At 38.6% G+C, this 21,462-nt stretch overlaps 1 protein-coding gene across 9 annotated transcripts in view; it reads right to left on the bottom strand.

Moving 5' to 3' along the window:
• Positions 1–21,462, bottom strand: part of slc2a9l2 (solute carrier family 2 member 9, like 2) — an 89,572-nt gene that overhangs the window by 53,181 nt on the left and 14,929 nt on the right. For all 9 annotated transcript variants that reach the window (XM_063909869.1, XM_063909873.1, XM_063909870.1 and 6 more), the window contains 4 exons: positions 15,394–15,554; positions 14,363–14,487; positions 12,538–12,683; positions 3,746–3,878 (listed from right to left, as the gene is read on the bottom strand). In XM_063909869.1, coding sequence (XP_063765939.1) covers positions 3,746–3,878; positions 12,538–12,683; positions 14,363–14,487; positions 15,394–15,554 — 565 coding nt within the window. The remainder of the gene's footprint in view (positions 1–3,745; positions 3,879–12,537; positions 12,684–14,362; positions 14,488–15,393; positions 15,555–21,462) is intronic.

The raw sequence follows: 21,462 nt of genomic DNA, 5'->3' as shown, positions 1-21,462 counted from the left end.
TGTTTTACTGTGTTGTAAATATTAACAGATCATTTCCGAACAAAAAATGGCAGCATCCATAAAAACAACCGTCTTGCCTCCCAATGTCTAAGCTTTGAGAATGGTAAATATCTTTAAAAAAAACTATTACAGTGATGTAAAAAGGTAAATATTCATCTACAATAAAGACAATGTGTTTTATCTCATGTATAAAAACACAAGACAACTTGAAAAGTGTATTCATGTGCAGATCCCATCATGCTGAAAGATCCTTCTGTCTCCAGAATACGTTTCCCACCATGACATCTTATCTCAATGTAATTATCGCAGGGATGAGAATATGGAAATGAGTATTCAATTGCCTCTCCCGCTGATAAAAACTATGGAAACCTGCTCTAATCCAGGATCATACTGGGCTGTCACTTGTTTGACATGATATTGATGTTTGGAGATGCGATGTGTGACAGTGTCATTGTCCCCACGTTTGGCAATCTCTTTCATGTTCCCTGCAGGAGGAGAGTGAGGCTCCACTCCTTATTGTTGGTGTGGTGAGCCCAAGCAGCGTGCACACCAGTCTGACTGCTAGACCTTTTGAAAAATGGCAACATTGCTCTGGCATAAAAACTAACATTGACACAGATGTTAAATATTTTAGGAGGTTCAGAATGTGACTGAAAATAGGGTTGATCCAGAGGCATTTTTGGTTGAATTTTTAAAGTCAAGCATGGCGTTGCTATATATTTCTTATAGTTTTTCATAAGGGGACCAAAACCAAAATGCATAGTCAGTCTATAGAGCAGTTTCACTCCTCTGGTGCTCAGCCCCAAGCCCATTAGTCTCAAAATACATATAACTTTTTTACAAGTTTGAAGTATTTTTACCTAAAACAACTGTGAACTGGAGTTCGTAGTGGATGTAAGTCTAACTGGAGTAAGTATTTCTTTTGTTTAAAAATGGGATAATCTTTAGCTGCAGCTTTGTTGACATTTTATGCCCTATAGTGAGTTGTTAAGGGCACCCGGATGGTCTTTTTGGGATTGACTTGAAAATAAACTAATAGGGTTATTGATAATAACCATCTTCATTCTAACTACCAATCAGCTGTAGGATGTTGTGGCTTAGTGAAGACTTATAGCTTGGTAAGAATATTTTATGGGGCAAAAATGGGAGCAAAACAACAGGTCACAGAGAATCTGATTTGTCCGTAACTGAGAAACAACAACAAAAAGACACAAAAGAACATTGCTGGATTAAATCCCAAGCTTTGCAGTACGAAAGAAACAGTATACTGAAGACAGTGGAGTCAAGGCTTCTAAAGTTAAGTGCAGTTCGGCAATTCCCCGGACGACGTTTAGTAAACAACATTTTCTGTTCTTAAACCTGTGTTTACCTATAATTGGGGGGCAGGATAAATACAGATATACAACATGACAAGAGACGGGATGGGGTGCAAGAGAACATGCTGTTCCTGTCCAACACGGTGAAGATAATAGGACACTACAGGGCCACCCCTCAAGATACAAGTATGCTGACAACAATTCCTCAACCGCAGCGCTGTAACACAAGATAAAACATCGATCTGCTGCGCTGTTCAGACTCGTTCCAGCAAAATGTCCTTTTGCCAGACACTCATCTTTCCCTCAGGGAGCTTTTCAGACCGCCAGTCCCAGCACCCTTGAAATTGTTCACAGAAAACTTTTGTTACAGTTGTAAACTTAACAAGTGCTTGATTTTTAAAGTTTTCTTATTGCTCACTTCACTCTTTGTTTGTTGTGTAAGTTCAAAAGACAAGGAGCACATTTCCTGATTGCAATTTGTTGAACAGTCTCAGGGTTGGATTATTTATTTGGTGAGAGCAGCCAGTTACAAAGACAGATGGCAAATTGAGATTGAGCTAAAATAAGAAGCGCTCCATCAAGAGTGCAAGCACCTTTCTTGAATTTAAAGTTTAAATAAAAGAAATAAAGTTTTGGATTTTACATCCCAATAGGCGAGATGCAATAAGGGATTTGAGAGAGGAAGTCTACGGCTAATGTCTTTGAACTGATATCAGTTTTCCATTAGTCTGCTTAGAAATCATAGGGGAAAAAAGAGAGCAGAACCTGTCCGAAAATCATCAGAATTTGACGTCTTTTCAGGATCATAGTCATATAGCGAGACCAGGTGCCAACAAGCCATAAGCGGCACAAAGAGCACGTTTGTGTTGGACATGTTACTGCGTTGCTAAGAGCTTTAGATTGAAATGTAATGTCTATCTAACCCTAAAAATGCACCTGCACAGTGTGGTAAACGTTGATTAAATAAACTGCTGGTACCTCATCTGTTTGGTAATCCTCTTTTGGTTTCAGGAGGAAAATATCCACAGATCGATATTTTCTTTATGAGCGAGGCGCTTCGGGTAAGCAGCGCTTCAAAACGTATTCACCTCCGTACGCAATTAAAAAACAAATCCGGCAAATCCCATGGCTACACCCATAAGTAAATACAATTCTCTGTTGATTGATTGACATCTGACAGAGTTTATGGTGATAGCCCTCTCGTGTTTTCTAAACACCTTTGGATAAAGCCAAGTTTGAATTGGGCAACTGTCAATCAAAGCAGGACACCTGGTCACCCTATAGTCGTACGATGATAGCATTCCTAACATCAATGGGAACATTGCAATTTTGAACTGCTAATAGCCAAAGTTGGCATAAATTCAATGGCGCAACTTTCCTACAAAGTAACGCTCGAAATGAATATCTAGTTCACCTTAGATATTTCATTCATTTGTAAGTTCAAAGGGCGCTTGGTAAACCCACTCAGATAAGCGTTAACTTGTGATTCTGACCAATGCCCCCTTAAGTCTTATGAGATCAGTCACATTCATTGACCTTGTGACTCAATCACTGGTACGTATTTCTATTTACATTTAGCATTACGAGTACCACAAGCAACCTAATCTTCACAAAGCCGCCATTTGTAATGTGTTGGAATAGACATCAAAGTAGAGAAACGACCCCTGAGACCAAACAGATCAAAGTCACATCTGAAATCACATTTTTCTTCATGATTCTTAAACCCATGCAGTTTGAGCTCTGCATCTATCCCATGCTGTGCCGTCTCGTGCCATTTTAATATTCAAGAAACTCCCATGATAGTTTCTCCCATGAGGTCTCTGAAGTTTGCAAGTGTTGGTTTGGCAAGATGCGTCATTTGAGATCATGTAACCACATTAATTCACACACGTAGCAAGTACATTGCACTGCTTTTAAAGGTTCTTATAATACTTTCCCGTCTTAAATGCAACATAACAAAGTGATAAAACATGTAAAACTGCTTGATCCTTTAATATCTGCTCATGAAAGCTACAGGGCACTGTCTCATATGAACAGGAATAATTATTTCAATGTGCATGTGTGACTCTTGCTTTACTGCAACAAAGAACTTAACCCTTATCCTTTAGGAGTATGCACAGAGAAACACTCTTTTGAAAACTGAGCAGAAACTGAAACACTGTTAAAGCCATAAGCCCAGAGATGGGGAAATGAGCCTGTGCTCCTGGTAAATAACTCTATCAATCCCCTGCAGATATACTATAGTCATTTGTACTCTTTCCCTATAGAATCACGTTTTAAGCCTGAGAAGTGTGTGGATGTGTTTGGTATAAAGACCAGCATTAAACATTACAAGCACAATGTATTTGAATCCTCATGTGGCAGCTTTTATGCATTCTGCAGATTGAAGGAGAGGGATGGCACATGTGTTTCTGTAGCGCTTACAATACCTCTTTCTGCTCCAGCTTCATCCCTCCTCTCTATCAGCAGGTAGCGAGGACTTTCGGGGAGGAAGGGCATCACACACAGCTGCAGTACCGCCGGCAATGCCATGAAGGTAAACAGGTAGCTCCATCTAGTTTCCTGCAGTCAAAAAGATCAACACAAGAACCTCATCAAAAAAAATGAATTTATGCGATACTTTACAAAGACGTGAGATGAAACTGATCCTTGGAATAAACTGGATGCACATGATACTCTCATTAAGAATTTCTGCAAGCAGTCATGATAGTAAGGTTAAATGCAACATTATAATGAGTTACCATCTGAGGAGGAAACAGGCTTAACGGAATCCTCTGAATGTGAAAGCATTGTATAAGACTAACTGTCTGAAAGTGATGCAATTCATATGTTTCTCTAAAGCAAGAAAGGTTGAAATGTGTGTATGAGTGAGAGGCTGCATTAAATAAGCAATTACAGTTTGTTAGGCTCTGGATGCAAATGGGTGAATATGTGAAATGTCTCCAGGAATAATAACTGAATACATAAATATCAACTGTATTGTGGTTAAAGTATTTCCCCCTTATATTCCAACTAATATAACAATTATAAATGATAATTATTGTAAGGAAACTGTGGTGGAACTTTCCCTCCTGTCCCAAATTTAGATTAATTTACATATGTTTAGAGGGGAGAGGTGACATTGGTCAAGAGCATTTCTGCCTTAATGGACTTGATACATATTTCAGTCACTTCCATGACAGGTGAAGTACAAAATGATCTGCTGATTAAGAGGTAAATGCAGAAGAAATCTATGTACCGAGAAATCTTCAAGCACAGAAATGGAGGAAGGTGTGTCTTTTGTTAAGGAGGGAATAGAGACTACACGGATGCAGATAACATAAACAACATATTGCATTTGTAGGGACGCACTTAGTCATATACTGTCTCAGATGTTTAATATTTATTAAGCCTGCAAAATTAAACATAATTGGTATATTTGCTAAATTGTCTGCACGGGCAACAACAGCAAAGAGCACCTCCTTAGTTTGACATGACCTTGGTTTTTAAATCATCATTCTGGAAAATATAGTATTTTTACCCAAAATGTTTAATTTGAAACAACAAATCGTATTTGATAAAGTATTTATTGAAAGCATTGAGTCAGTTTTGTCCTCATTTCCCTGGGACTATTATTATTACTAGAAGAGATGTGATGATGAAGGTCAACGCCATCATGCACCAAAATGGATCTATGACTCATGTACTGCAAACACAAACAGCCTTCGTGTAAACAACATCGCCCTCAGGAAATAGGATGCACAGCTTTATGTACTGGGCAGATCTAGTCTTAATGAGTTCACTTGAGCCACCATGCTGGAGATTGTTGTAGTTATGGAGAGAATTTGGACGAACACTTTGAGGAGAAAAACTCTGAACTCATATGAAGTCTGTTGATGAATAAATTGCGCATGGTGAACAAAAAGCTGTCAGTCTGTAAAACTTTAAATTAAAATGTAACTTCTTTAATTCAGCCTGGGCTGCAAAGCTATCCTACACACACTTTGTATAATATCATTTCAGTTTAGGGAGTCAAATATATGCTGTGCTGTACGGTACAATGCAACTTCCAACATTGTGGCAGCAGAAATTCAAATCCCCAGCAGATTTGAAATAAAACATATACATTCAGGCAGTATTATTTAAAGGTGATATGGTGAACCCTAACAGTTGCTTATGTAGACATAGTAACAAGGAGCAACATTTGCACAGTAGTCCTGTTTCTGTTCTGTTCAATATTAATAATGTTTATACCTCAGTTTTCAGTCTCCATCAACCGCAAAAGGAAATGTTGGGATTTTTAGCAAGAGTCCAACTCTGAGGCTGAAAAAAGAAGCCTACATTACAAAGGCAAAACTGAAGCTTCTTAAATTGCCACTCGAGGCTGGCTCCTAAAAGACTCAATCCCCTTCGACCCCCATGTTAAATTGCCGAACTGCAGAGCATAAATTAACATGTTTACAGCCTGTGGGGGGGGGGGGGGGGAACACTTATGGTCTCTATAGCTATTATCACAAACAATAGAGAGAAACCCTGTTTGGGATTTATTATCCCACTCTCCCAGTGCGGTGTGTGTTTTCCAACTCATACCTTCAGACTGTTAAATGAACATGGCATCACTTGACACAGAGGAAAAAAAATATATAATTCTATGTTTGAAAGTCTGGGCGTGACACTCATTATAAATGAGCTCTAGTTACCACCGACTCTCTGAGAACGCAAGTCATTTGACTGTAACTGCGTGTGGCGTGTAGCGCTGATCTTTGTGAGTTTGAATGCTTTTGCAGTGAGGCACTTTTGCATTTTTCACCAAACATAATTACGTTACCTAATTTAAATATGTTGTTCAAATAGACATGAGCAATTTGCGCGGCAATTGGCAGCACAGTGGGGGGTGAATTTCACTCTTCACTGGTGCCTTGAGGAACACAAGATTTTTTTTTTAATTAATGAAGAAATGTGAAAGGTCCTAAGTAACATATCCAACAATCTTTCATTTTAATGTTGAATAATAAAATAAACTATATAGTGAATCATCACCTATTTATTTGTATGTTGCAACTACGAGAAAAAAGTAAGATGTTGGCCTTTTTGCCTCCGCTTGATAATAAGTTTGTCAACACTGGTAACAGTCCAACTTCTCTATGATCCTCTCTGCACTAAATCCTCGCTGAGCTGTGTTAATGTAAGCACGCTGCACTGATCTGTGGGTCGTCTTATCCCAGCTGGAGATGAGAGTGGGCGTTTAGATCCGACCTCTTCACGACTGCTGTGACACACAAAGAATTGAATTTTCTGAATTTGCATGCACTGTAATATATGCATGTTATAAGAAATCCATTTTTTACTTGAAATTGTCTGGTACGAATGATATACAGCACATTATTACTGGCAGCTGACAGTATTTGCACTAACAAACAAAAATCCCAATGAAAACAAAGGTCTTTACCAAGGGAGGTTAAGATCATGTAGATGTAAATATATTGACAGTTTCTGGTGAAAACACAATCCAACATTCAATGCCTAATCAGGTTAGACTTATCTGTGTCACACACACACAATCTCAGGCTTGTTTTACATTACAGACAAAACACAGACCTTATGTGTGAACCAATAGCTGTATATATTTCGGCCTGGCTGTTTTAGCCATGCTGTGTGGCCCTCCTGGGCCCTGATCCCATCATCCCTCTTGAAAAAAGAAATCGCTGCTCAGAAATCCCTGCTATGACCTCAGGGAAATTCGTTTACAGTAAAATAAACAAAGCAGAATTTTTCGTTTTTATTGTTGTTTTCAACAAGCCTCGCAGTTTTTCCTTTCAAGGATCTCCTCTGAAAGGCTACAGGATGTCATCCGGCGAGGCAAAGGAATAAACAAACCTTTGTCTCGGGCTGGGTGATGGAAACAGAGGATGATGTGCTCTACACAAAGCCAAAAAAAGGGATAGTATGAAACAGTAGCCTCTCAGGTGGAGGTAATGAACATGTCAGGTAGCCGACATCGGTGACGTATCCAATTATACAAGTCAATATTATCTGTGTTAGGTCAGTCTTAATTACTTTACCTTGACAAACCATTCCCCAGTTGAGAAGTGAACCTGCTCAGTACAAATCTTTATTTAGTCTTACAGGCAGCAACAGTTAAAAGCAAATCTTTATTTCCACAGTGGGCGGCGAAATTAAAGTGGCTGTCACTCACTGTAAGCTGGTTGGATACTAATGTGTGATGGATTACAAGGTGCATTACAGCAAAAAAAGAGATTAACTAATATTTATATTTAAACGTTCTCTTATCCTGGAAGAGTAATTAAGTGGTGAGAACAGTATGTATATTAAAAGTTGTGTTTCCTCTTTCTACTCCATCCAGAGATGCATTTGACATGGCAAATTATGGAAATCCAAAGTTTTAAAAAATGGCATCTCCACTTTCTGCTTTTCATTTTAAACTTTGTTTCTAGTTGTGGCTCAAAAGTCAGCCAATTATGTGAGGCTAAATCTTTTCTGGTATTAAAAAGATAAACACAACGACCCTTTCACATTTAATACTTATAAAATCCAAATCTAAGTCACCAGAATCTCAGGCTCCGCTACATAGATCTGCCAGGATCTGAAGAAGAGCCTATCATCCCTCTGCTTTTAGCTGCTTGTAATGAATGCCAGCTCCTCTCTAAGCCATTTTTCCAATGGTCTGCTGGAAGAACAAGTTGACAGCTGGCCCCTGCGGTTGCGTGCTATCGTAGTCTGAAGATATTAAAGGGAACATATCATACTCATTTTCAGGTTCATTATACTTATGGGTTCCTACAAGAACATGCTAACATGCTTTTCTGTTCAAAAAAGCATCTTTTTCACACGGACTGTCTGAACATACCTGTATACACCCTCTGTCTAAAATCTTCATTTTCTGTGCCTGTTTCTTTAAGCCCCTCTAAAAGGTCCAGTCTTACGATGCAGATACGCAGATAGGGTCTGCATATTCATATGAGCATACATTTGATATGAGAAGGAAAGCCAAATCGAAATTGCTTGCTGACTCTTTTTTATGACAGTCAGCCCACAAATAACTGACTTGGTTGTTTTGAGTCGAACATTTGTATATATTACTTTTTTTTCTACGCTCTTATCTTTTTATGTTATAAGTTCTTGTTTATGTTTGCACTGTGGGACTGCCAGAAACGGTATTTCAATGTTCTGTATGTATAACACATGTGGAAACTTTGACAATAAAGTGGACTTTGACTTTCTGAAAATGCATTGAATCATGCACCCTGTTTCCTGTAAGCTAAACTCTCTTACTTCACCAGTATTTGGTATTAATCTGTTTATCTAACTCTCAGAAAGAAAGTGAATGCCCTAACCCTGTTGAACTTCACCTTTAATATAATGTGACTAAACAGAACCTATTTTTCAAAATAAAATGTTAACAATACCATATTTTCTAACAGATATTTCATTGACTGAAATAAAGTAAATGAGCTTGTCACCAAACACAGGCCTTTCCAAGTACTTTTTCAAAGGAGAGTTGTAAAAACACTAAATGCTTGGCTACTGTTGCTCCTTTCCAATGTGTGGATGTACATAATACTCTTCTAATAGTACTTTATTGTTGAATTGTGAGGAGCTGAAAAGGTTCACATGCAGTATACACGGTACTTACTGTAATATCAAGGTAACAAAACATACCTTATCACTCCAGTAATAACTTGAAAACCAGCATCTAAAATGAATTGCACTACAGGGAGCATCTCCACATATAAGAACCATCGATTTTTTCTTCTTCTGCCCATTAACACAGTCCTCTGAAGCCGGTTCTGATGGAGGATATAGAGTATAGTCAAAGGCACATTATTGCCATGGAGCAATGCTTCTATAGTAAGCTGCATTTTAAGCATGCGGCTGCATTCAGTGTCTCAGGGGGAGTCCGGTGACAGACCGACTATAAGCCTGTTCTGGATGTGAGGCTGTAATAAACATGTTTCCCTACTGGGACAAGGTCAGTGGCTATTAAGGTTAAAATAATAATCATTTGTCAAAGCTTATCACCATTGTGCACCCCCACGAAGAGTGTCATCTTCGAACGGCTCCCACTAACAGAAGCCTCCACAGAGAGAAACGTGTTTGAGTCTCGTAACCAAAGGCTAGCAAATATCAATGTGCCATTGTACTGACTTATGTCCAAGATTCTCGTGGTCCTGAAGGTTGTGGCATAGGTGACAAGAATACATAACAGAGGCGGCGTGAAGACTCCATATGATATTTATAAAGGTGCACTGCAGGTTGAAATGATGGATTAGACGAAGCAATATTCATAAATAAAAAATGAGTAACGGCTTTGCTGTAAGCTTGGACAATATGCCTTTGTGCAAATGTCAGCACAAAGTGACAAATAAGAAAAATAGGCTTGGAGAATTTCCTCAATCCTCTTTGATTTGACCAATTCAAAGCATTTGACCTTTAAAAACAATACAACTATAGCTAGACGAGGGGATTCAAAGCTTAAGAGAGTAAGGATTGCTTTGAAAGGAAACATTGATTTAAGCAGGAATAAATTGAATTGCTTTACATTTTAGAGGCTTAGAAGATGGCAATCATGTTTAATCCAAAATTGTGGAAAAGAAGGGAAGAAGCTGACAGAAAACAGATTAATCACATCACTATTCCTTCATGCAGTATGGGCATTGGCCTATAGAAATAATTCAAAAGCAGCTTGATACAAAATTCACTGGCTTAGAAATATCTGTGTTGCTCTTAAATCCTTTTTGGTTGGATTGAAAACTGATGGTCTGTCCGTCCATCTGTCCGTCCGTCCGTCCGTCCGTCAGTCAGTCAGTCAGTCAGTTTGTTATTTAAGGAAAGCTCAGAGCCTGTGTTTTTCTATCTATAAATGATCAATTGATGGAGGAGATGCAGAAGGAGCCAATTCATGAAGGAGGCATGTTACCCAGCTCTCCCTATAGGACAATAATGGCCCAGCCAGCACAGAGAGGTTTTACATCTGATAATATCAGGTTAGCTTGAGTGCAATGACATCATTTGAGCATGTTGGCACAAAACAAATAAAGAAAAGATACAAAGTTGCTTGATATTCTCATAAATGTCCATTCCTTTTCTCCTCTGTAATCAGTTCTCCTGTTCCGCGTCTGTCTCACGTTACTCAAACTCCTACAACCGTAATGATCAAACAGCTGGATATGTGCAATACTGTGTTCCACACATACGTTACAGTACAAAGTATAAGCACCGAACAAAACAGGATGTGGATGCAGTCTGTTTGCATTTGATAACATGCTTCAAAGCCACGATTACGTGGAGAAATACAGGAGCCGTGCAGTACCATGCAATCTTGTCTCATTGTTGCTGTGGTTAATGTAAAAAACATTTGCATAATTCAGTCAAGAACAGATAACAACAATGGTATTCGCTCTTCTTAAACACAATATGGTATTTAAAAGTCTTTCATTGTGTATAAGAAAATTCTCAAAAGGCAGTTTTACCAGTCTAACTGAGCGGATTTGAGACTGTATACACCAGGAACAAGTAAAGAAAGACCTCCAGGAAACCAAACGTGGTGATGTTGAGCATTTCGTTAACTTGCACAATGACTGAATGTATTAGCCAGTACAACTATAAATGCACGGCATTTTAACCATTTACCTTTCATTAAACAATACAAACATTGTATTATTATTGTGAATTATGTCAGAATCTATTGTCTTAAACATCTTGGTGTCAGAGCTCTAGCTAGCCCTTAGGGAGAAACCAAGGGTTCGGTGTCTTGCTTATTGATATTTCATCACATAATCAGAAGCAGCCAAAGATCTAATTGCCAATTTTGTGGTTAAAGATTGGAAATGCATTCAGCCATTAATCGTTGGATACACTGACAGGCAGTGAGCTTAAGTGAACAGATTATGCAAGGAATGTGTTATATCATGGTCTTTCTGTTAACATAGCCCATGTGAATTTGGCTTTGAAAGCACAAGTGCCTTAGGCTAATGTCTCTTCTAAACTCTTGAAGATAAACTGAATATCTAGCACATGGATTATAAGGTATATCAAGCACGACTTGATCCCTGTCATGGAAGTGTCACAGCAGTAGGCCGAGTCAGCTGTGGGCATTGAGGTGAGAAGGAAGGGTAAGTGGAAAACATTCGCTCTAGGGTAAACAAGGTGTGATTGAGAATACCTGCTGCTATCTTATTGAAACACGGGACAGATAGAACCAATCAAACACTGTGCAGGGTAAAACGTGACTTTATTACCCAAGTGGCTTCAGACGACACATGCTATAGATCTGCTCAGAAGAAAAGTTAAGGGAAATCATTAAGAGCATGTGGAGATCTTTGTCTTTTTTTCTCTCGAGTACGGTGTCAAGATGAAATGAAACGCTGTGCTACATTGTCGCTGCACGGAGGAGGTCTTTACGTCTCTACTGATGGATAAAAAATGATTGGCATTTAAACCACAAATTGATATCACATGAGCGTCCCTGTGGTTGTCAAACTCGAGATGTGCATTTCAAAAGAATTACAAGACTCAAGATGCAACTTAAATCTGAAGGGATTTCAGAATGGAATTGTTGGTAACTGATTAGAGCTGAAGGATGATATTTTGGAGAAATGCCTATAAACTGATGCTTCAGCAGAGTTGGAAGCAGCATCCATTGGCAGCACAAGACAGCGAGGAAAACAAGCAAAACAGGGACAGGACAGCACAGGCTTCAAATTCCCCAAACAAACAGTTTACAGTTTTAATTAACTGATTACTTCACTATGTATCCCCATCCTTCCCCACTGCTCAGTTTTTCCCATGCCTTTAGGATTATCAAAGTTTGCCATTTGTGTTTGGCGCTATTCATTCTACCAGTGTGGTTTAAAGAAGATTCTGAAATCAATACAACATCATTCACGATGGCTGAACGCCAGAGGCAAACAGGAATGCAGCCGAGGCAAACCTATATTTATTTAAAGTCAAGAGAGAAAAGACACTTGAAGAAGATATATTATAGGCACAAAAAGTAGTTGCAAGGCTTTCAGAAGAATGGTATTTAGAAAATAAACACATTTCTTCATGTCACAAAAGTTAATCAATGACTATGTTTTCTACTGGTAAGAAACTAAAGTATGTCATGATGAACACAATCCATAAATCCTCCGTCCAGCTTTATCACACAAAAGTGTTCAGATACCATACCAGATATTTCTCCCATTTGTTCCTACAGTCTACAATCTCCGACAACACTGACCTGTCCCAGCAGCTCGGGCAGCCCCAGCACCTGTCCTGTGAAAACGCCGAAGCAGATCAATATGGAGTTGAACTGGCCAATGGATCCTCGGATATGTCTCGGCGTAATTTCTCCCAGGTACATGGGGAGGGCGCAGAGAGCTATACCTGTCAGGAACACAACAAAATCATGCTTTAAAAAGAACAAGAAACAGCTATGTTTAATGTGATACCGACCAAATTATAGAGGGAACATCACACCTTCCGTGATACCGCTCCTCGAATGCAAAGCAGCTACTATGAATAGGTAGCGCTGTAGGAGGAACTATCCCTACTTATTGTTCCTTTAATCTTGATGATAGTTTCTGAATCTGTCATGGTTTACAGATATACAAAAACATTGCCAACTGCTTCAACTCAATCGTGTGGCAAGGTTATGGGTACTTATGCAGATTGCCTATGCATTAGAAATGGGGATATCTGCATATAATAAGGACATTTCTTCAGGTGACAGTGCTGAATGGGACATTGTTCCTGAACCCTTTAACATCAAGTTCTCAAATACACTTGAAGTAGGTTCCACTTGTTTCATGGTAAGATGAGATAAGAGGTACTTTATGTTCCCTTTGGGGGTATTTCTCAATTACACTGCTGCTTTCAACTTAATACAATACCCAAAAGGCATAGGCCTTGTTTTCTAAGAGGCTTTTCTGGAGTTGAGGACTTGTCAGACTTGCAATTTAGGTGTAAATCTCACACTCACACGTACTTGCTTTCTGTCAGCAGCTGGTTAAAGTGAAAAATTGTCTCACAACAATTGAATCTCCTGATAATATGTGTCTGCAGGAGACGTAACCCACAATCACAGTGATAATTGAGTGCTGATGTAAAGCTCCTTCTCATTGATCTCAGGAGGGAAAGTTAAACCAGTTTTACTGACAGATGTGTGCATTCTGATTTGTCAAGTTAACCATCATCAATATCTTTCAAGTCCCATAGATCTTCTTCCTTGGAGCGGGCCTATACAAGCCTGATGTTGATTGTTCTGATGTGCTTATGATCATTGCTCACCTAAAGGAAATCAAGCATTTGATCTTATGTGAAGCTGTGGATGAAAGTTGATAGTATTTTTCTGAGGCAGTGTTCAATCAAATGTGTGTTGCTGTTTGGAGTCTGTTAGATCTATTCAGCTGGGATCTCTAGGTCGTTATAAGCTAATAGGGAATTCTGTTTGACGGTAAAGATGGTTCATATCTTTGATGAGTAGCAGGGGAAATGGGTTAGTTATAGAAACACAAAACATTTATAATATAGATGGTAAGATTATTAAGACATAAGAATTAATGTATGTTTGAGTATGAATGTAATCCATTTTGTGCTAGCAATATCTTATAAGTCATTCAGTTTGTTTTTTGCCTTTTTCTCTTAGTGGATTGCTGTGTAAGTTATTTAAGTGTTCACTAAATATTTTGTTTGAATGCAATAAGAAAAATAAAGAAATGTTTGGTTAACTTTCTTCATAACTTAGTTTTGGGAAGTTTAATATGTGGCATCCTTGGCAACACAAGTTCAATGTTAAACACCCACACACCAAGGTTTATTTAACAGAGAAAAACTTAAGTCAAAATGTTGAATCCGCTGTGTGATTTGAATCCAAAATGTGATGGGTTATCCTTCAAACAAGTGTCCTAAAAAACGTAAACAAGACATTTTCTGTAATCTGGCTGAGACGCAAACCAAAGGGAAACAAAAAGCTTCTTTGTCTTGAATGCAGTAATTTGCTCTACACTGATTTTTGTACACCGCCTGCTGAGAAGCCATACTTTTCCAGCCCAGTAAACACTTACCAGAGTCCACCCCGATAATGAACCGACCAATGATGAGCATCTCAAAAGATTTGGCACTTTCACCCAGGGACAGCAGCAGCACAGCTGTTAGAGCGAAGATGTTATTCAGCAGCAAGGTTCCCTTTCTAAAGCCAGAGCAGAATATGGTTATAAAAAGAGAGAAACCCCACATTCAGACACAGGATCAAATGTTCCGATGCAAAGGTTACATAAATCCTAATTGCTGCACATATATAAAGCATTCATTTTAGTTGAAATTGTAAAAATGTGGATTTTTTTTTTTTTAAGAAATCAATGTGTAATCTACAAATGGGACTTTTTTTTCTTCAAGTTTCAGGGGAAATTTGGGAGGAAACTAGTGCATGATCAAAGCAAAAAGGTATTTAAATACCCGTTACGAAAGACATGAAAGGTGTTGTATGTCTAAAAGGATAATAACAAATGTTTACACGTTTTGAAGGGGACATATTGTGCTCATTTTCAGGTTCATGTTTGTATTTTGTGCCTCTACTGTGACACGTTTACATGCTTTAATATTCAAAAAGGTCTTTATTTTTCTCATACTGCCTGTGTTGCAGCACCTCTGTTCACCCTCTGTCTGAAAGCAAAACCCAGTCTGCTCTGATTGGTTAGCTGGCAGGCTATGTTGTGATTGGTCAACCGCTTAGAGATGTCTCACCCCTAGGCCTATAACGTAAATTGTGTTAGAGCACTACCCAATAGAAGCATGAGTGGAACATAGTGATGTTATTATATTACTGAAGTAAACAAAGGATACCAATGGAGGCTTTTCAGGCAGGAGAGAAACATTTTGGATTTTAGCCCCTGCAGAAAAACTTATATAACACACTACAGGTAAGGGAAAAACAAAAATAATAGGGACTCTTTGATAAAACTGTCATCCTTGGGTCAGAATCTTTATACCACATGAATCATGTGGGTGCAATGTCAGCCTTACCAAACTATTCTCATCAATAATACATCTTTGTGTTGAACAAGACTGGATTAGGAGTGCTGGTGAATCAACTCACCTTCCCAGTATTTTGAGGATCATAGTGACAGACAGGGCTCCGAGCAGGCCTCCTATAGAAAATATGGACACAGTGATGGACCAGAGGAGGGTGGCTGTCTCCGCTCCAAGAGGCTCCCCATACCTCTCAATCCATGTCTTATTGTAGAAAGCTTTAATGTACTGCAATACAAGAGAAACACGGGCGAACGACACAAGTCAAATCCATTGTTCATTTTAAACAATAAATATTACACTTTCTAAGGTTTCCTTCCAGATAAAAGGTAAAGCCCACACATTTAACTGAAAGCAGAATGAGTTTAATACATTTCACAATGCCTTTTAATGTATAATGTAGTTATTATGCTCAGCGACACCCTGTGTGACTTTATTCCAACCCGTTTCCCCTACAATTCATACAAATTGACTCGGAAAGCACTTTGTAATTTTATAGAAGTTTTTAGGTCATCAAGTTTGATGTTTTTTAGCTGGTAATACTTCTGTATAATACAACAACTCTCTCAAATTATAGATATGTCAATAATACATATTATATAATGTATACGTTCTGCTTAGTCTATGGGTCCCTATTCTAAAGTTTGGATAGCTTATTTGGTTGTCCCATTTCACATACTGCTATTGATTGTCCTTGTATTTTAAGTGTGAATGCAATGAATTGAATTTAAAACTTTGACAGCTTGAAACACATAACATGTATTCAAGGACTGCATTTAAGGAAAATATCCAGGTACAGCTACACTCGGTGAATGAAAATGGGTGCTCTGACTTAAGTGTCCTTTTCAAGAAATCTGTGTGCTTTTATTTCATCCTGCTTTTCCATTTTTAAAGAGATGTTGTGTTGTGTTGTGTTTGCTGGCAGGTCATGGTTAGAAAATGAAAAAATTTGGCAACGTTAAATTTCTCTTCCATAGACGGTCCTTGCAAACTTCAGGCAAAACAGATGTGAGTTATTAGCTTTTTTCAGCATTAGACAAACACATATATTTTTGATATGACTTCTGAAAACACCATTATAGTTTTTGATCACTCTTTTAAATATTTTCATTAAACTTCAGCCCGCCGACGTGAACATGAACTGTTTCACCTATGTTTAATGTGATACCGACCAAATTATAGAGGGAACATCACACCTTCCGTGATACCGCTCCTCGAATGCAAAGCAGCTACTATGAATAGGTAGCGCTGTAGGAGGAACTATCCCTACTTATTGTTCCTTTAATCTTGATGATAGTTTCTGAATCTGTCATGGTTTACAGATATACAAAGACATTGCCAACTGCTTCAACTCAATCGTGTGGCAAGGTTATGGGTACTTAAGCAGATTGCCTATGCATTAGAAATGGGGATATCTGCATATAATAAGGACAGTTCTTCAGGTGACAGTGCTGAATGGGACATTGTTCCTGAACCCTTTAACATCAAGGTCTCAAATACACTTGAAGTAGCTTCCACTTGTTTCATGGTAAGATGAGATAAGAGGTACTTTATGTTCCCTTTGGGGGTATTTCTTAATTGCAAAAGTGATACACACTGCTGCTTTCAACTTAATACAATACCCAAAAGGCATAGGCCTTGTTTTCTAAGAGCTTTGAGTGAGGACTTGTCAGACTTGCAATTTAGGTGTAAATCTCACACTCACACGTACTCGCTTTTTGTCAGCAGCTGGTTAAAGTGAAAAATTGTCTCACAACAATTGAATCTCCTCATATAATAAGGACATTTCTTCAGGTGACAGTGCTGAATGGGACATTGTTCCTGAACCCTTTAACATCAAGGTCTCAAATACACTTGAAGTAGGTTCCACTTGTTTCATGGTAAGATGAGATAAGAGGTACTTTATGGTTTTTGATCACTCTTTTAAATATTTTCATTAAACTTCAGCACGCAGACCTGAACATGAACTGTTTCATAATTAATAAGGTTCTGACTTGGTCGCTGCCTGCAAGTGTAATGAGTTCAGCCAAATGTCATTCTAATTGTTTTACAGCAAAAACTGTGCCATAAAAAACATTTCAAAATGGCTATTTAGGTTTTTACTTTAATAACTCAATTATACTTTGTATTACATGACATTTCCTTTACAGTGATATATTTTCTGTACAACATTAAAATAATCATCATGAACACCAACGCAAAGAGGTGTACTGTATTTACATGTTGTCTAGAAAGAGAGCAGCATAGATCTGCCAGTACTAAATTAACAGCACCTTCATGTTAAGTTTTCATTAGGCTGGTGAAATACAGCATTTACCTTTTTTTTTGGAGATTAGAAACGTATTATTCATCATGCCAATAAAAACAAGTAAATCCACCGTTCAATCACACCTCTGGGAGTGGTCATGTGAGGTCATGATCACTGCAGCCCTCTTCTGGCTGGACAACACCAACATGCAATGCAACTCTTCACATTGTTTTCTGTTCTGTGAATTTATCTAATAATTAAAGAGAAATTGCTATACATGCTTTTAACATGTGCTTTCGATAATTACTGACATAACTTTAAATATGAAAATATGTTTAGCTTCCTAAATAAATATTTTCCTTTGTTCCCTCTCCTCTGCTGTCACAATAATACTTTCCCTGTCTTTTCAGGCACATGTGCACCAACAGTATAGACCTTGTGCCTTGATTTCCATCAACCTCCCTCTGATATTCAGTGGATTTTAAAATGAGGAGGATTTGAATGAGAAGTGTTTTTTGTAAGATGCAGAAATGAGGCTTCATCTTGAACTCTAAATCAGACAGAGTTCGTCGTCTGATCACATATTTGATGTCCAACAGTCTGCGAGTTAATTAGAATTGAATGGCCATGCATTTTTTAAAAGCCATTTAATATTCCTTTGTGCCAAGAAAGGGACACGAAGAGGGAAAAAATCAAAGGTTGAACCGAAATAAAAGTCTACTTTTGTGAGACAAATTTCATTTAGGTCAACGTACTTCTGGGTCATTTCGGCATCATGGGAACGGCAAAGACAATGAAGCGCTCACACACACCCGTGAGGTTGGTTTGGGATATTCATTGAGGTTTTTGGGGGGAATATAAAGAGATAATGTCAGTGTCTGACAGTGAGAACAGTTTTCTTATTAACATCGGCAGAGAATAACAACAGGGAACACTGCAAATCCTTCTCTGACCTGGTGGTTGGAGTTAAATTCATTAGTAACCAAATGCAGTACTCAGGACACGCATGATGTCTCTTTTGGGATCTCCATGACTTTTCATTTTGGCTGATTTCCCAAACGGCCAAGTGAGTAGAACATAAATTACCCTAAGTTATTTTTCACTCTCTGTCCTTTCCAGGGCTCCGTACCTTTTACATCAGAGCTGCTCAAGGTTAGTGACTCTCTGTCGGAGGCACAACTGCTGCTGTGCCTGGGGAAAAATAAACGTACGTAGGTTTACATGCATTGTGTGGATTTACTATTGTGATTTTAGGGGAGAGTTATCAGAGGGGTGGATTAAGCTTTCAGGCAAATGGAGCACTTATCTTTTTTGTAATAACCATGGCATTTCGGTGAGCCAGTTTTTATCTGAAAAAAGGAAGGGTTGAGAGCGTACAGTCGGCTCTTTTCATTTCAACGTATTTGCCAAATTAACAGTAGAAGAGTCGAAATTGCGAGTTGATTTATGTATTAAATGAATAAAGACAGCGGGAGAAATGTTGGATAAGAGCCAACGCTATCTTAGTGATCAGCAGGTGCTCTTTGTGAGGAGAAGCTACAAAGAGAATAAAGTAAAAGCAAAAGGCTCATCATATCAACTGGAGAATTGCTTCATTGACAGAAGCAGATTATTGACAGGGCCTCCTGAAAAAGCAAAGAACAAGTTGATCAAATTAGCACGTACAGACAACAGTGGAGGTTTCCAGTTTTAAGAAAAAATGGAAGTGTTTTGGGCTGGTGTAATGTGTTGGCACCTGTCAGCCACCATACAAAACAACATTAATAAAAATGAGTAAGAAGCTACCTGAAAATATATCATCAGAAAAGTGGCTCTTCAGCCGAGATGGATGAAATTCTCAGACGAAACGAGGGAGGGGAGGCTGATTCCAACCTTAATGACTATTCAGATCTGTTCGTATATACACATTTTAAACTAAATCTGCACATTTTACTGTGTATTGATCCTTGAAAATGATCAACGATTTACATCAAAATGAGAAAAGAAACAAGAGCGTCTTCAGTGAGGGATCAGGCTGAATTAAGAGCAGAAAGAGACAGGAAGCTAGCAGTGTGATGGAGCTGTGTGAGAGTCAGCCCTTCAGGTGTAAATACAAGCCGTCTGATTCAGTGTCTTATCTGTGAAGAGTTAAGACTATACAGAGCTGAGACATTTGCAAAAATCCCAGTGGACTCAGAGTTGGTCATTAATTAATTAGCTTTGTGAACATTTAACTGCCCATAAGTAGGTTGTCACTCAGAATTGGAGGCAATTCATTCATACATGTTGTTAAAACATTTAGTGCAGATGAAAAGTGGCCTCTTTTAGAAATAATAATGGCCAGTGAGCAAAAATATAGAAGAGGGACACTTTCAAGGGCAGGAGGGACTTGGCTCGTCCGTGTGGTGATGGCAGTCTTTTAAATATATGCCTTTCTTTTGAACGTGTGTTTTTCTGATGCTCATCTGTTGATAGGTGTCAGCCTGACAATAAATAATAGGCATCACAATAATTGTAATTTGAATGGTCCTCTACATTTGATCTGTAAACTGTGAAGTGCAGCGTTACTGAAGTGATCCGGGAGATCAGACATTTACCAAATAGACTCAGGTCTCCCTTTCGTCCTCCTATTGTGCACTCAATTCACCAATCACAGCTATGCTTGTGATGTGCGCCTCACTGAACTCGTAAAAACCAGTGTATGGTTAATACATCACCTAATTAATCAGGAGCCCTGCTGTTCTGGGACCCCATTAAATGGTAAAGGTTTCCTCTTTAAACCTTTGCGCCACTGTTGTCAGCACATTAAAGCAGCGGGGTTCAAGTAAGATGTAAGCCTTTTACATAATTATCCCTCTGTACATTTGGTGTTACTGTGGAATCACACAGCAAATGAATGAATAAATGAAAAGCCCTCCAGTGTTATATATTAAGGAAAAATCATGGCACAGTGTAAGCATGTTTGTCAATTAACCTCACATATACTATTTCAGAAGAGGCCTCAGAGACCTTCCTACTTTCTTTTCTTTTCAAATGAGGCTACAATATGTTGAGCCATACAGCAGGAGTGCTCTGAGACACACATCTACAAGGTAGCAATAATTTCAGGGTTAGGGACATGATTTAAAACCCAACCCTTCACTTGTTTAGTCACGTGGAGAAAGTGGCAATATGCCAAAAAACACTTCAGTGCAGACACTGCAGATAAGATAATGGCTGTAGCGGCCAAAATTCTAAAGAAGTAAAACTGCAACTGAGGATCGAGAAAGCAAATCATACGCAGGGAAGGATCCGAGTCTAGGCAAGATCCTTGTCTCTGTGCATTTATTCCATGTTCCAATATCACCTACAGTGGGGCAAAAAAGTATTTAGTCAGCCACCAATTGTGCAAGTTCTCCCATTTAAAAAGATGAGAGAGGCCTGTCATTTTTATCATAGGTATACCTCAACTATGAGAGACACAATGAGAAAAAAAAATCCAGGAAATCACATTGTCTGATTTTTAATGAATTAATTGGTAAATTCCTCTGTAAAATAAGTATTTGGTCACCTACAAACAAGCAAGATTTCTGGCTCTCACAGACCTGTAACTTCTTCTTTAAGAGGCTCCTCTGTCCTCCACTCGTTACCTGTATTAATGGCACCTTTTTGAACTCGTTATCAGTATAAAAGACACCTGTCCACAACCTCAAACAGTCATACTCCAAACTCCACTATGGCCAAGACCAAAGAGCTGTCAAAGGAGACCAGAGACTAAATTGTAGACCTGCACCAGGCTGGGAAAACTGAATCTGCAATAGGTAAGCAGCTTGGTGTGAAGAAATCAACTGTGGGAGCAATTATTAGAAAATGGAAGACATACAAGACCACTGCTAATCTCCCTCGATCTGGGGCTCCACGCAAGATCTC

Source organism: Eleginops maclovinus, chromosome 20 (genome assembly GCF_036324505.1).
Source record: "Eleginops maclovinus isolate JMC-PN-2008 ecotype Puerto Natales chromosome 20, JC_Emac_rtc_rv5, whole genome shotgun sequence".
Lineage (NCBI taxonomy): Eukaryota > Metazoa > Chordata > Actinopteri > Perciformes > Eleginopidae > Eleginops > Eleginops maclovinus.
This window is presented reverse-complemented; position numbering and strand designations above follow the sequence as displayed.